Source organism: Prionailurus bengalensis, chromosome C2 (genome assembly GCF_016509475.1).
Source record: "Prionailurus bengalensis isolate Pbe53 chromosome C2, Fcat_Pben_1.1_paternal_pri, whole genome shotgun sequence".
In the NCBI taxonomy this organism is placed as follows: domain Eukaryota; kingdom Metazoa; phylum Chordata; class Mammalia; order Carnivora; family Felidae; genus Prionailurus; species Prionailurus bengalensis.
In genome coordinates, this window is record NC_057350.1 from 58,720,329 (window position 1) to 58,736,782 (window position 16,454).

General features: G+C 39.6%; 1 protein-coding gene across 1 annotated transcript in view; it reads left to right on the forward strand.

The window, feature by feature from the left end:
- Window positions 1-16,454, forward strand: part of PHLDB2 (pleckstrin homology like domain family B member 2) — a 234,842-nt gene that overhangs the window by 101,121 nt on the left and 117,267 nt on the right. Inside the window, exon 2 of the mRNA XM_043594101.1 lies at window positions 10,985-11,079. Coding sequence (XP_043450036.1) covers window positions 11,016-11,079 — 64 coding nt within the window. The 5' untranslated portion in view covers window positions 10,985-11,015. The remainder of the gene's footprint in view (window positions 1-10,984; window positions 11,080-16,454) is intronic.

Here is a 16,454-nt window from a genome sequence, read left to right on the forward strand (position 1 = left end):
TCAAAAAGACTTATTCCTTCCAGTGCTGGGACAGGCAGAAGTCCCAGTCCCTCTCTTGCTCTCAGCTGCAAGCCCCACCTGATCGTCCACATCTCCTGACTGGCCCTACCAGAACCATATTCTAGAAGGCCTGGCCCATGCACACCTTCGACGCTGCCAACGATCACAACTCCAACCATGATTCAGCCCTTTATGCCAAAAACACATTAATCCACATTGAATCATCATCGATGCCCTGAACCTAATAGTCTTTTCAGACTTTACTGTTCTCGTAATGGTATCAGATTTGTGAACTTAAAATGTGTTTTTCATGTTTTGATTAAAGAAAAAAAAAAGCAAGGAACAACAAAAAATCAAATTATACAAAGTTTTCAAAGTATCTATTTTAAGACCACTTCACTCCCACACCCTTCCAAAATTCCCAGTTTCCAGAGGAAAATAGCATTAATTTTAATGTTTTTTTTCTTTCTGACACTTAGGCTTTTCTTCTGCTTTTAACAAAAATCAGATAGTATATATATATATAATATACATATATGTATATCTGTTTACAACATGCCCCTTTCACTTAAAGCTTATTCAGATCAGTTTATTCAGTTACTTCTTTCTCACATTATTCCGTTGTATAGACATACCATACTTAACCATTACCTGGCTGATGGTTATATTTAAGTACTTTTGCTGTCATTTCTTAATGAGGCATATTTTCAGAAGTGAGATTGCTGAATCATACATCGCCTATCCTATGTGAATAATTTTTAATAAATTCTGCCAAATTATTGGGATCCATTTTGGACTTCTTTTTCTTTATACTAATCTTCTCCTTTATAGGCTCCAACTCAAAATCTATAGAAACATCCTTGGTAATATCATCCTCCCATTTAATCCTGGCCTGACATTCTCCTGGCTACATTTTTTAGGTACTGTTTAGATACTAACATGCTTGGACACTGACTTCACTTCCTCACCGGTTTTTGCTTACCTGGTCTCCCGTTCCATGCCTTGCAGCCATATTAATCTTCTCAAAAAGTTGCCTTATGCCTATCACATCTCTATAATCTTCCATGAGTCCCCATTACCTAAAAAAAAAAAAAAAAAAAAAAAGAATCTTAACCGTGCATTCAAGATCCTTTGCAATCAGGCTTCAGTCTTTCTCATTTTGTCTTTATCTCTCTTATTTAAAAATTAGAACTGTGGCATCTAGAACTTTGACTTAAAATTTAGTATAGCTGACAGCAAAATGTATGTTCTTACTATCACATCATGCTTCAATTCAATTCAATAAGTATTTATTTGGCATATACTCCATGCCACACACTCTATTAGGTGCTATAGAGGATTAACATTTAAAAACTAATGACGCACGATTGACATTTAATCCTGGTGCTTGCCTCTTTGGCAGCAACTGTGCTCTGCGCTATGTGACCTCACCTCTGGCAACATATAGGAGGTTAAAACAAATGTAGGTACCTATCCTGCCTATCTGTTGCTACCTAACAAGCCATCCCAAAACTCAACGGCTTAAAACAATGACAACACTTATGTGGCTCACACATCGGCAATTTATGTAAAGCTCAGAGGAGATAACTTGTTTCTGCTCTGCTCTGCTCAGCATCAGCTATGGTAGCTTAAAGGCCAGGACTGCGAATCATCTGAAATCTTGTCCACCCACCAGTCTGGAGGTTGGTACTGGCTGTCGGCTGGGTCCTCGGTGGGGACCATAACCTGGGACACTTTCACATAGCAACTCTGTGAGGTCTTTTCCCTTCTTGGTTTCCAAGCGTAAGCACCCCCAAAGGGCCAGGCAGTTGTTTTGCCTGTTAGGACATAGCCTCTGAAAGCACATAATATCACTTCCACTGCAGATACAAACCCACCTAGATCCAAAGGGAGGAGGTATAGACCCCATCTCATGAAGGACTGTCAATGTCACATTGCAAGAAGGTGTCACGTTGCATGTTTGGTGGTGTCGCCATCCTTAGAATACAATCTGACACACCACCTATAGATGTGCCTGTGACCTGTCATGGGAAAATAATTCAGGAAAACCAAACTCCCTTTCAAGTAAATATAGCTTTTGAACAATTTAGACAATGAATATAGCTGCTGGAGATTAATCTGGAAGAACATAACAAAGAGGAGGAGGGCATGATGAAGCATGTGTTCATTGAAGTTATGGGGCCATAGAAACCGAGAGTAAGAACCCAGGTTCTGTTCATTTTTATACATACATATCCCTACCAGGGCATAGTACCAAACACATAATAGATGCTCAGATATGTCGTAGGAAGAAATACATGAATGACTGGAAAGGGAGAACACAAAAGGAGGGGTAAATTTGGAGGGGGAAAGATGAGATTCTATTAGAATTATATTGACTTTGAGGTTCCAGTGATAGCTCCCCACTGAGATGTCTGGCAAGCAGTTAGTGAGTGGGTCTGTGGTCCAGAAGAGAGAACAAGAGTTGGGGAAAGGGTTTAGTAAGGCGTGGACAAGGTGAAGCTTCGACTCGATGAGACTGCCAAGAAGGAGCGTGGAGAAGCAGAGGAAGTAGAGGAAGAGCAATGACTAATGCTAAACAAAATAAGACTGGTTAATACTATCAACTCAGAGTCCGAACACCTGGATTCAATGTCTGTAATACCTGATTCACCACTTAGTAACTGTGTGTTTTCTTAGGTTTAGCTACTTAATCTCTCTTTACATCGATATCCTGTCATAACATTGTTATAATAATAAAACCTACTCCATAGGGCTATGGATTAATGATATAGGGCCCGAAAAGTACTTTGAACAGAGCCTAGCATTCAGGAAGTAATCAATGCATACCAATTCTATAGCTACTTTTATTTTTTTTTAACATCTAAGGTTTAGGAATGAGCAGAAGACGAGACAGAGACTAGTATTGAGAACGAAGGCCCTATGAAACCTTGTATAATAGTCCTGATAAGTGGCTGCAAGTTGTATGCATCACTGAGTTAACAAACATCAGAGGTGCTGATTTTGTTAATAAAAAAGGCGGTGACACGGTGAGTTGTATTTTCTCTCCCAACATTTCATAAAGCTTGTGCTTTTTGGGATGGTATAGTAATGTGCTGTGTCAAAAAAAAAAAAAAGTGTGTTCTATAGTCAAATAAGTTTGAGAAATGTTGCAGTAAACAAAATTAAGTAGATGTTTCCTTAAATGCATATGCTAATATGAGCCACATTGTGCTAAGAAGGGGCTAGGGAGAGCATTATTTCCCAGACTCTTGTAAGTTTTTTTAGGGATCATTCTGCAAAACGTATGTGTAAAACACAACTTCTCAATGCTAGTCAAGGAAGAATCTCTTGAGAAATTTCTTTAAAAAATATGTATTACTGGATTTATTCCACAGATTGTGATTCAAAGTCTGGACTGGTATTAAGGAATCTGTATTTTTTAATCTTCCCTGGTGTGGTCTTGTCTCTAGGCAACCAGAAAGTGGAATTTTGCCCCTCCCATAATCCATCTCTTTCCAACCTTTTCTGAGATAATACGGCTCCTACAAAGAACGGTAGGGGGAAAAAAAAAAAAAAGGTGTGTGTGGTGGGGGGTTATTCTGCCACCAAGGAGATAGGAAAATAGAACATCAACATTCAAAAATACTTCCGCTGAGTTAGCCTCAAGAAGCATGGATCCCAGGCACTAAGAGAAATCTAGAATTTGCCACAAAAACCTGGCAACTCTCCATGTGATCATTCACACTGTCTCCAGAAACCTGTCTGGACTCCAGAAATAAGGTGCTCTGTCTCTCCCCCACTCATTTTCTTTCTCTTTTTCTCTTTCTCTCTCTCTCTCTCTCTCTCTCTCTCTCTCTCTCTCTCTCAAAATGAATAAACATTAAAAAGAAAAAAACAGAAATAAGGAAATCCAATAATGTATCTGGGTAGGTTAATGAGCACAAAGATTCATCAAACACACATAGCATGATGGTTACCTATGTATCTGTTATACTTTTAAAAGCCTTCAGATAATTGAATGAAAGCTAATGATATGATACCAGAAAAAATATAATTATGGAAAAGTAGTTGTAGGCTCTACATGTAAAGAAATTTGAACTATCATTCCATGAAATTAGTGGTAACCGAACAGATTTCCAAAAATTCCCAACAGAACTTCGAAGCAAATTCAGACTAGAATTTTTTTTTTTTTTTAGCTTGCTTAGAACCCATATTTAACACAATGGGGACAGTTGTATTCTTTGTGTGCTTGTATAACATTTAATCTAAGAACAGGCTCCTTACCTGAGATTTACTTGGAGATCAGACCTGAGAATATACAACCTAAGAGACGTTGTCTTAGAACCATTTGGAAAGAAGACATTTTTTTCCCGTGAATATTCTATCTAGGAAGAATTCAGCAAAGAGTGAATGATTTAACATATTTCCACATTCATATTCTATTTCAAAACTTTTATAGTAAAAATAAGAGAAGATAAAAGGCATGGCATCATTTCCAAGCTTCTCTCTACACATTCAAGCAATTATTCATTTTCTATGTCTGGCAGGATGAGTTTGGGCTGTGGTCAGTCTTGGCCTTTTCTGATACCCCTGGTGTAGAGGGGCAGGAGTGAGGGTAAATTAAGAAAGGCCACCCATGCTACACTTTTACAGGGTGGAAAAAAGACTAAAGAGATACAACCACTAAGTGCAGTACATGATCCTAGATTAGCTCCTATAAAGGATATTGTTGGGGGTGCCTGGGTGGCTCAGTCGGTTAAGCATCTGACTCCAGCTCAGGTCATGATCTCACAGTTCATGAGCTCAAGCCCTGCTTCTCTCTCTCTGCTCCTCATGAGATTCTCTCTTTCTGCGCCCTCACTCACTTGCACCCCCTCTGTCTCTCAGAAAAAAAAAAAAAGATACTGTTGGGACAATTAATTAAACTTAAAAGAAGTTAGTGAATTCAATGGTAGTGTCAATGATGATTTCCTGATTTTGATCCTTATATTGTGAGTTTCTGGAGAATATCCTTGTTTGATGAGTTACGTCACTAAACTATTCAGTAATGACGGGCACCAGATTCAAAACTTACTTCCAAATGGTTCCAGGAAAAATATTTGTTGTGTTATTCTTGCAACTTTTTAAAAAAATTTATTTTATTTTATTACTTTATAAAATTTCATTTAAATCCAAGTTAGTTAACATATAGTGTAAAAATAGTTTCAGGAATAGAATGTAGTGATTCATCGCTTACATATGACACCCAGTGCTCATCCCAACAAGTCCCCTCCTTAATGTGCATCACCCATTTAGTCCATCCCCCCACCCAACACCCCTCCAGCAACCCCTCAGTTTGTTCTCTATATTTAAGAGAATGGTTTGCCTCCCTCTCTCTTTTTATCTTATTTTTCCTTCCTTTCCCTTACATTCATCTGTTTTGTTTCTTAAATTCCACATAAGAGTGAAATCATCTGATATTTATCTCTCTCTGACTGACTTCTTTTAGCATAATACATTCTAGTTCCATCCACATTGTTGCAAATGGCAACACTTTTTGATCACTGAGTAATATTCCATTGTGTGTATGTATATATATGTATATATACATACATATATATATATATATATATATACCACATCTTCTTTATCTATTGTCAGTTGATGGACATTTGGGCTCTTTGCGTACTTTGGCTATTGTTGATAGTGCTGCTATAAACATTGGGGTGCGTGTGCCCCTTCAAATCAGCACTTTTGTATCCTCTGGATAAATACCTAGTAGTGCAATTGCTGGGTTGTAGGGGAGTTCTATTTTTAATTTTTTGAGGAACTTCCATACTGTTCCAGAGTAGTTGCACCAGTTTGCATTCCCGTTTTGCAGCTTTTCTGAAGGTTGAAGTTATTCTAACTATAACAAAACTAAAATTTGCCCTAGTAAATTAGCATTTATTTTATTGTTTGTGTTAGTTTATTGTTGATTTCCTCAGGTTCTCTGAGTAAGCTGTCATATCATTGGAAAACAGTTTTAGCTCTTTTCCAATTCCTGTGTCTCTTATTGTTCTGCCCTTTTACATTGTATTGGCTAATGCCTCTAGAACAATATTCAACAGTAGTAGAGATGGTAAGCATTCTTGACTCTTTCCTAATCTTAGTGGAACTATCTCTAGTATTTCTCATTAAGCACAATGCTGATTTTAGGACCAAGGTATTCTTTTTAGGAAATACGCATCGATTCTTATTTTCTTGAGTGTTTTTATCAGGAATCTTTTGTCAAAAGCTTTGTTTTTCCCTATAGGGGATAATCACATAATTATTCCACTTACAACTGCTGATGTGGAATTTTATATTACTAGATTTCTTAATTCCCAATCATCCTTGCATTCCTGAAATAAATCCCACTTGATCATGGTATATTTTCTTAATGTGGTATTGGATTTTGTTTTCTAATATTTAATCAGTATTTTTGCATTGATATTGGATGATTGCTTCTGAATATATCTAGATATTTATAATCATGTTTCTCCTTACTGCTTCTAGGAGAGCAATCTCCATGAAAAGGAGCTTGGTGACAACAGAAAGGATGTGGGAGGTGGGGTAATGGAGAGATGGAGAGACTTCAGAGTCACCTGCTTTTGAAGGTTGCTGGTCCCCTCTGCAAACTGACTTGGTGACCTTGGAAAAGTTATTCCTTCTCTTCTTCCTTTTATTTTCTCATCCGTCACATAGGAGAATCCACCATAAGAAGTTAGGTGATGACGAAATGTTGTCTATAAAAACTTCAGTACGATGTCTGGCACAATGGAAGCCCACATAAGCATTGGGATATTTTATTACAAATAAATATTTTTCCTCTGCTGATCCTCACATTATTTTTTAAAAAGTGGTATTGTTGAACAGATGCCATATTTCCTCAGGAGGTACTTAGTGTGTCAGTTTAAATGGTCCCCAGAATTTTGCTAGGATTACTGAGCACAGAGGAGATTAAGCAGACCAGTTTCAGTGAACCAGGTTTGTATTTTGTCTCTGCTTTCACAGTTCCCCCTTTCTGCTCTGGAGGTCTGTATGTGAGTAATAAGCACTTGATGAGTGCCACGTGGGGACAAGAGGGAGGACAGTGAAAGGAATGGAGAAAGAAGATAAAATTTCTTGAACCCCTACTCCACTGCAAAGGCCATTGTAGGTATATGTGCAGTTAAATAGGTGAGGAAAGCTGAACGGTAGCATCAAGACCTCAAAACCTGAGAGGAACCATCTTGAGAAGCAACTTGGTAGGAGCATTGCTTCTCTAAGAGTTAAGATTAGCCTCTGTTCTTTTCTTCTCATTCACAATTTCTCTGGATAGAGGAGAATGAAGAGACACATTCTCTCTGGGTGGAGCTCTTGGCTACTTTATCTCTTAATCAGTGTCCTGAACAGCAGGAAATCGCTCTGTAGGAGGTAGCAGTCCTGCTTCTAAGGCCCCTGGGTGCGAAGGAGGTAAAGAGAGTGCTAATTTATTGAGGTATGTATTCTGTAACTCTTTATTAGTGTTGCATTTATTTTACAACCCTTACTTGGGATGGCAGAAACGAAGACACTCTGAACTACTCTAAGATTGGTAGAGTACTCCCATAAAATGTCGTGGCTGGGCCAGCGAAAAGAGGCTGGCCTAAAGACATTGGCATTTGTGCTAAACCCAGAAAGTTGAAGCTAAATGGGACAGCAAAATTTGTGGGAAGTAGCGTAGTGCAGGTATTTAAGAAACAGGCTCCTCCTGTTGGGATGAGCACTGGGTGTTGTGTGGAAACCAATATGACAAGAAATTTCATATGACAAAAAAAAAAAAAGAAAAGAAAGAAATAGGCTCCAGGTGGACACAGACACAGGTCTATATATCTTGTCTCTGTCTCTTTCTTGTTATTAACCTTGAACAAGTTCCTTACATTTTCTGAAATTTATTGTCTGCACGATAAGGAAAAAGTACCTAATATACATGTGTTTGTGGCAAAGATTAAAGGAGATAATGTAGGTAAAACACTTAGCACAGTGCCCAGCTTGTGAATCCTCAAACATAATGGCTATTATTATCATTATTATCTGGTCTTCAACAGTGTTCTTTCATCCATGCCTCTGTCTATAGTCTTTTCCTTAGACTTCAAGCTTCATTTTTGAAAACAACTTACTGAGATGTAATTCCCATACCAGAGTATACATCCATTTGAAGTACAGATACCAATGGTTTTTAATGTATCTGCAGAATTTTCCACAACCCAATTTTAGAACATCTCCATCAACCCCAGAAGGAAACCCCATACCCATTAGCGGTCATGTCCTATCGCTCCTCCACCTCTCCCCCACGCCCAGATCTAGGCAACTGCCAATCTACTTTTTGTCTTTATAGACTTGTTTCTTCAGGACACTTTATATAAATAGAATCATATAAGATGTGATGTGACTTGCTTTTCTCACTTGGCATAATATTTTCAAGGGTTGTCTACATTGGAGCATCCTTTCCTTTTTGCTGCCAAATAATATCCCATTACACAGATATACCACATTTTCTTTATCCATTCACCCATTGAAGGACATAAGGGTTGTTTCCGCTTTTTGGCTCTTAGGAAAAATGAAGATATGAACATTGGTATTCAAGTTATATGTGAATGTACGTTTTCATTTCTTTTGGGTATATACCTATGAGTGAAACCCTGGATCTTGTGGTAAGTCTATGGTTAACCGTTTGAGGAATCACCACATTGTTTTCCAAAGTGGCAATTTCCATTCCCCCAAGCCCTTACAAGTATCCTCTCCAACAACTTGTTATCTGTCTCTTTCATCATAGACTCCCCAGGGGGTATGAAGTGATATCACATTGTGGTATTAATGTGATTTTCCCTGAGGATTAATGATGTTCAGCATCTTTTCACCTGCTTATTGGCATTTGTATATATTCAAATCCTGTGACCATTTTGAATTTTAAGAGTCATTTCATATTCCAGATACAGGTCCCTTATCAGATGTATGATTTGCAAATATTTTCTCCCATTCTGTGGGTTGTCTTTTCCCTTTCTTGATGGTATTACTTGTGGCACAAATGCTTTTCAAGCTTCTTTTTAATACAACTTACGGAAGACTATATTTCTGCATTTATCTCCTACAAAATGTTCAAGCTGGTGGACTTTCTTTTTTTTTTAAGTTTTTAACAAAATTATTTTTCAAAGTTTATTATTGAGAGACAGAGAGAGACAGACCTTGAGCAGGGGAGGGGCAGAGAGAGGGAGACACAGAATCAGAACCAGGCTCCAGGCTCTGAGTTGTCAGCACAGAACCCCACGCGGGGCTCAAACTCACGAACTGCGGGATCATGACCTGAGCCAAAGTCGGACGCTCAACCAACTGAGCCACCCAGGCACCCCAAAGTTGGTGGACTTTCAATGGGAGAGTTGACCTTGTCCTTCACTGACAACCATGAGGCACTCAGCCTGTAAAAATCCACTACTCTTACTGCTTCCTGACACACAGTCATTGATCCATGTAGGCATCTATCCTCATCACCTTTCCCCTATGTAGTCTTTTGAAAGGAGGAGCACTTCTAGCCAAGGCCAAACCTCCAACTGGGCTCTTGACCCAATTCTCACCCTTTCTCCTATGACCCCGATCCATCACTTAATTCTTCTCTTCTAGATCTTCACCATTTCCCTCTCTATCTTCCCTCAGCTTCTGAACCAGCTTAGCTTGCTCCCTCCTGTTTTGAGAAAAAGCAAAACCTCTCATGACCTGACCCTTCCAATTTCCAACTCCAACCATGATCTCGACCTCACACTTTATTTGGATGCTCTGCTGACATATTCCAAATCAACATATCCAAAATTGAATTCCCTTCCTTGCTTTCCATCTGTTCCACTTCCTGTATTTCCATTCTTGGATAATGGCACATTATCTATCAGCTACCAAATCACACCAGACTCTCCCCTTACCCACCTGTCAGTACCGGTAAATTATCTTGAGTTATCTTGGGCTGATGAGTTATCTATCTCTATCTCTGTCCTTGTGCCTATGCCTATTTCTGTATCTACAAATATATCACAGTTTGAACCTTATTATCTTAAACAAATGCTCTACTTTATTTTCTTAACATGTCTCCCTGGAAATATTGTATAGACCTCTAACTGTCTTTCTGCTTCTAGTTCTACCACCATTAAAATCCATCCTCCTTAATAGATTAAGAACAATTTAAACAAAACCTGATACTCTTTTTGGCATCTGAATGGTAGATGAGGATTGTTACCTTAAAAGGTAGCATGCGTTACTGGTTATGTGATTTTGATAACTCTCTTCTTCCTGAGCCTTAGGTCTCTCATCTGTAAAATGGGAATGGTAATACTTAGTCTTAGAGTCATTGCAAAAATTAGATGAGGAATATTTGGCATAGTAGATGCACAACAGATGAGATCCCTCATATGGCCGTGGGACCACATCATCTCCTGGGGCATCCCTGAGTCTGCAAAGAAATCTAGACACATACGAGAGCTGAGAAAGGCCTGACTTAGTCAGGAGCTCTTTGGAAAGCTCTTAAGAACAAAGATACTGGCTTCCTTTTCTATAATATGAGATTTTATAAAAAGTAAAAGAAATAATAAAGACAAAGGACCTAACAGGATGACTGACAGAGCATGGGATGAAAAATATAATATAAAGTAACATCAAACCCCAGGTCGAAACAACAATGTTGAGAAACTGGTTCTTCTGTCCAAGTATTGACCCTTACTTGTTTGCTGGCATCTGTTTTTTTTTTTTTTGTATTTGTTTTTGTTTTTTAATATGTAACAATTCTACCAAAAATGTACTTTTGTTGGTAGTGGTTAGTGGCGATGGTGTTGAAATTTGTCATTCTAAAGGATAGTCAGCAGTGGGATTAATAGGATGATCCAAGATGTCTGTTTTTCAAATTCAACAGCAGTTAGTGTTCCCCGAGTGTTAGCTCTGTTGACCTTCAGTTCTCCAAGGTCACTTTGGCTTCCCAGTCATGGTACTTTTCTTTTCTCAGTTTCTCCTTTGAGATTTAGAAGAAGATCCTGATGGAGGAGGATTATACCCAGAGAGAGGAGCCCAAGCAAGAGGGAACTGGTGACGTGCGAATCGGTAAGAAGTCTCGGTGTGCACTTTATTCTCAGAGATTTTCAGTAAATATTTACCAGTACCTATTCTCTGTCATACCTACTGGGAATGATCTGGCATTTTTTAGTGTAAATGCAGAAGTCCAGCAAGCACCAGAAAAAATAGCCGGAGGCTGGCCATCCTTGCCTAGAGCTTTGATCATGTGCTCGCTTACCTCACTGAAGACATGTTGAGGTTTGTTTAGACCAGAGGTTGAAGACAAGCAGTCCAAAGCGGCTGGTGTGGAGACGTCTTTTTCAGTGACTCATCAGTCATTCAAAAATCAAAGCCCACACAAAAAAGGGTGAAATGGGACCACAGAGAAAGGCACCCCATTTCTAGGCTCTCTTGAAGAGCAGTTGATTTTGTGCCTCCTTCCAGGAGGGCTGAGGCCCCACCCCGCTGTTCTACCCTCCAGCACTGATATTGCTTGTGTTGAAATCTTTGTAACATGTTTCCATGTTTCCCTGCATTCAAAAACAGAATGAGTGGACTCATAAAATGTATATTTTCCTCATTATTTTTTATTATGCCTCAGATGATCAAGTCACCGGGGGGCAAGGGAGGGGCTGTTCAGGGATGTGCTGGAGACCAGGTTAACTCACTAGTATTTCCCTGACACGAGCTGATTATCTCTGCACTGCAAAGTCCTCTTCTACTGGGGGGGAGGGGGGTGATTTCATGCTAGACTTAACTTTTCATTTATTCATCTGCTAAGTTCTAGACATAGGAGGAGTTAAAATAGAAAGCTCCTGTATTAGTATAGGTTCTCCAGAGAAACACAATCTCTGTATAAGGGGGGATGGGTGCTGAGCTGAGCTGAGAGAGAGAGAGAGAGAGAGACTGATTGATGGATTGATTGATATTACACAATTGTCTCCTGTGGTTGTGGAGCCTACCAGTCTGAGGGCTGTGGAGCATGACCAGTCTGAGGGCTGGTCATGAGCTGGAAATTCAGGCAGCGTTTCTGTGTTGCAGTCTTCAGGAGATTTCCTTCTTCTTTGGGAAACCTCAGTCTTTCCCTTTAAGTTCTCCACTGTTGGATGAGGCCTGATCATGTTAGGGAGGGCAATTTGCTTTATTCAGTCTACCGACTTAAATGTTAATCATATCTGTGGGAGCCTGGGTGGCTCAGTTGGTTAAGCACCCAATTCTCCATCACAGCTCGGGTCTTAATCTCAGACTTCTGTGTTCAAGCTTCGTGTTGGGCTCCATGCTGGACATGAAGCCTACTTAAAAAAATTTTTTTTTAACGTTAATCATATCTAACGAAAAAAATTTTCATAGCGACATTAGAATGGCACTTGACCAAACAACTGGCCACCATAGCTTAGCTAAGTTGGCACAAAATTAACCATCACTGCCTTCTTACTTTACCAAGGCCAGAGATAAAGTTGGGAAAAGCTTTTTGGAGAGCGTGTTTCCTGAACTGTCCCTGCTTATTAAGAAAGAAGTGAATGAATATGACACATGCGAAAAGCCACAAGTAGTGTATTATGATCAAAACTGCCCCTTCCTACAGGGAGAAGAGGGAGGAAATGTTAAGCTACTAGGTGGGAAAATAACCTGAACTAACCAAATGGCTTATTTTTTATTTGTTTAAAGCTAAGCTGAAGACTCTGGGTTTATTTTACCCTAAACGCTTGATGGAGTCACTGAAGAATTCTTAAGCATTGAAGTGATAAGATTAGATTTTCAGTATTCAAGACCAATTCATATAGTTATTCAACAAATATTTCATTTTTTGCTTTTTAAAAAAATGTTTATTTTTGAGAGTGGGCGTAAACGGGGGATAGAGGATCCGAAGCGGACTGACAGCAGCAAGCCAGATGTGGCGCTCCAACTCCCAAACCAAAACTATGGAGCATAACCTGAGCTGAAGTCGGGAGCTCAACTGATTGAGCCACCCAGGGACCCCTCATCAAATATTTGACAGTGTTGATCATGCCTGAAGTACTGTGGGAGGCACTGGGCATATGATGGTGACACACATAGAGGGTCCTTGACTTCAAAGCTTAGATTTTAGTGGGGAGATGAGAAAAGAAAAGGAAAATTAAATAATTATGAATTTTAGTTAGTACTATTGAGACAAGAGCCTTGGTTTAGAAGCTTACAGTTCCGATGTCTGTCTACTCCTGTTCCACTAGACCATCACATTCCTGCCCATAAGTGCCAACTTCAAACGCAGAGTAATCACTCAGCAACTGCCATGTAACCCCATCCCTTCTCCCACTCAAACACACAGGGTCTTAGATTTGATACTTCCTGACTCTCTCCCCAGAATGTGGATCTTAGCTGTCCCTTTAGACTCTTCCATCTTCCATTGCCTTGGGCGAGGCTTGCCAGCCACACACCCATTGTCCCTCTAGCTCCAAGTCCAATGAAACTCTATCTCCCCTGGGCCCTGGGCTTGCTCCTGGCCTTCTCTGGGAGTGAAGTTAAGAATACCAGGTGATCAATGAAGGCAAAGGGGATGGAGAAAAGAGTACTATTTAAGATATTTAAGAGGTAAAAATGGTACGGTTTGGCAATGGATTGGTAATAGGGGTTGGTGAACACGGGAGACTGAAAAAGTTTTCCAGACTGGCAGGATTAGATAACTGAATTAAGGGGGTGACTTTTATTTAATTATAGACTCTAACAAAGAAGGAGGGTTGAGGGATGCACACGGGATAAGGACAGGATGATTTGGGCATGCTGGGTCTGCTGTGCCCAAGGGACTCCCTGTACAGTATGTGATGACCACCTTCCTTCCTGTGCACCCCTCAACCCTCCTCTTCCTTGTTCTAAGGATTGTGACAGTTAGAATGGAAAACAAGGAGTTGATATTTCCAGCAAGAGCAAAGCATTCAACTATTTACGAAGTCCTAGAGAATTTAACATGAAATGCTAATAGCCCATGAGAGATGAAACTTCCTTTTGAGAACTAATTATCAGTGAGTTATTTATTAGCGGTAATGTTGCTCTCCATCCATATGGCTCCTTCAAAATTGACTGTGTAAGGAATTTTCCACCTGGATAGTCACTTTGATGAACTTCAGGAGCCAGATGGGATGAGAGACAAAACTAGCGTGTGCAATAGGAAAACAATAAACCACATTAGGGCTTGTCTTAATTACATTGCCTATTGATGTTAACAGACGAGAGGAATCGAGAGCGCTTAGGTGATTTCTCCCCACCAGCACTCCTGCTGTTGGAGATCCTCAGACTTTATCTGGGCTTTTGTTGAAGAGGAGAGCAGGGGATAGGAGGAGAAAAATGCCCCCCTTTAAATGTATCCATATTTGCCTTCTTGACTAGCAAATTCATCTCAATGTATGTAACTTTTCTCTTGTACTTTGTTGGGTTGATAAGCCTTTTACAGAGCTAACTTTAATATTAATATTAAAGGTATAGTACATTCATCCACCCATGTTTACATACTGGAGTTTCCTATGTCAGTCTTATAAATACAATACCAGTACGTCAAGAATCAGCCTCTTGAAATGAACAATAAGAGAAGGACCTTTTAAATAGAGTTTCTTTTTGTTCCTGTTTGAGAAACAGTAAATAAATTTCGATCATCTTCTTTTGGCATAATTGTAACTCATAAAAACTTGGTTCTTGACAATAGCCAGAAACTCAAATGAGTCTAAAAGAACTGTGCTAGCTATAACCATCACCGTCTGTATCTCAGAAATAAGAGCTTCAAACAACCATTTATAACTTACTGAATACTGACACTAAATCTCTAATCAGAGCTGGGTTCTATACATAAATGTTTTTATTAGCTGTCTTAACAACTCCCCCAAGAGAAACAATGCAATTATCCCCATAATGTGAAACATTATAAAAAGTAAGTGGCCCCAAGCCCCTGGTGACACAACCAGTTCATTGGAATTTCCAGTCCAACACTTGGCCCAAAAGCTAACAGGTACCTGTTTCGTGCTTATTTTGTATGAGAATCTTAAGATCTGTAACTATGGGATCATCATAACATGAAAAAAAGAAAGGCAGTTAGGAGTGGGCAGAGGGGGTCAGTGTTTTAAGTGGGCCCTTAATGATTAGTCAACTGAGCAGCCTTGACTTGGATTGACAGCTTTGTTTAACATATTAGGAAACAGAATCCTATTGCTTTATTGGAGTCTTTAAACCCTGTGGCTGGAGCTCATCTCTCTCTTTCATCCTAGCCCCATATAATCAGTTTCTACTTCCTACACAGCCACCGGCTCTTCCTGTATTTGTCCGGTGAGAAGGAGCCAGTGCAAGTTTAGAGCAAGGAAATGACCTAATTAAAACGGCATTCGACATGAAATCTAAAATTCAAAGACCTATTCTTCCCCTCCCCAAATCTGGCCCCAACACCCCCGTCTTATCTCTCATGCCTCCATCCATGTCCCATGGGCTCAGGCAGCCAGTGTTACTCACCACTTCCCTAATCAGCCTTGGCTTTACTGTCTCCTTGCTTTCTTAATGCTCTCTCTTCTGTCTAAAAGGTCCCTTTTTTCCCTAGGAAGTTTACATACAAGTAGCTTTCTTGATAGATTCATTGGGCAGAGATATCCCCTTCTCTGAACTTATTTGCTTTACTTTTTTACAGTATGTTTTATAGTACATTACCACGTTACAGTTATATGCTAGGCAGTAAATTCCTTATATAGAGACACATAACAGATGTCTTGTTTTGTCTCCATCTTCCACTCCTCTGGGCACATTGTGTGGAACAGAGTAGATGCTTAATAAATTTGCCTTTGTGTTTAGCATTCCTCATGTTCTGAATCCTGGCTCCTGCTTTGAGTTGTCAGAAGTCTCTAGAACAGTGAGGTCTGTATATATCTGACACATCAATTCAAACACTTATCCCTGTCTAACGTGGCTCCATAGAATTGTATTATAGCATAGCATAGCATCAGAGAGTTTGAAATCAAGGAATGGGATAACTGGAGAGAGATGAAAGTCAGATGAAATAAAAAATGAAGAGGAGAGACAGAGAAGCTGAGTTTCCTGTGGTATTGAGGAGTGGTGCTCACAGAGTATTGCTTTTTTCTGTGATGAGCAGATAAGCTACAAAGAAAACTCCTTGTTTTAAGTCTGCTATACTGGAAAAGTAAATCAATTCAGGCTCTTCAAGTGATTAGAAAAGAAAAATGGGCCTGATAAACACTGCTGGGATAGGTTGATTAAAGTTTGCGCGCGCGCGCGCGCGCGCGCGCGCACACACACACACACACACACACACACACACACACACACACAGTGTCCTTTTCCTACCTGATTCCAATACAAACTCACAGAAAAGGTTGGGGGCAGGGGAGAAAGATAACATTTGATGCAGAAATTAATCAGATGTTTCAAATGTATTTAGATTATTCTCATAATTA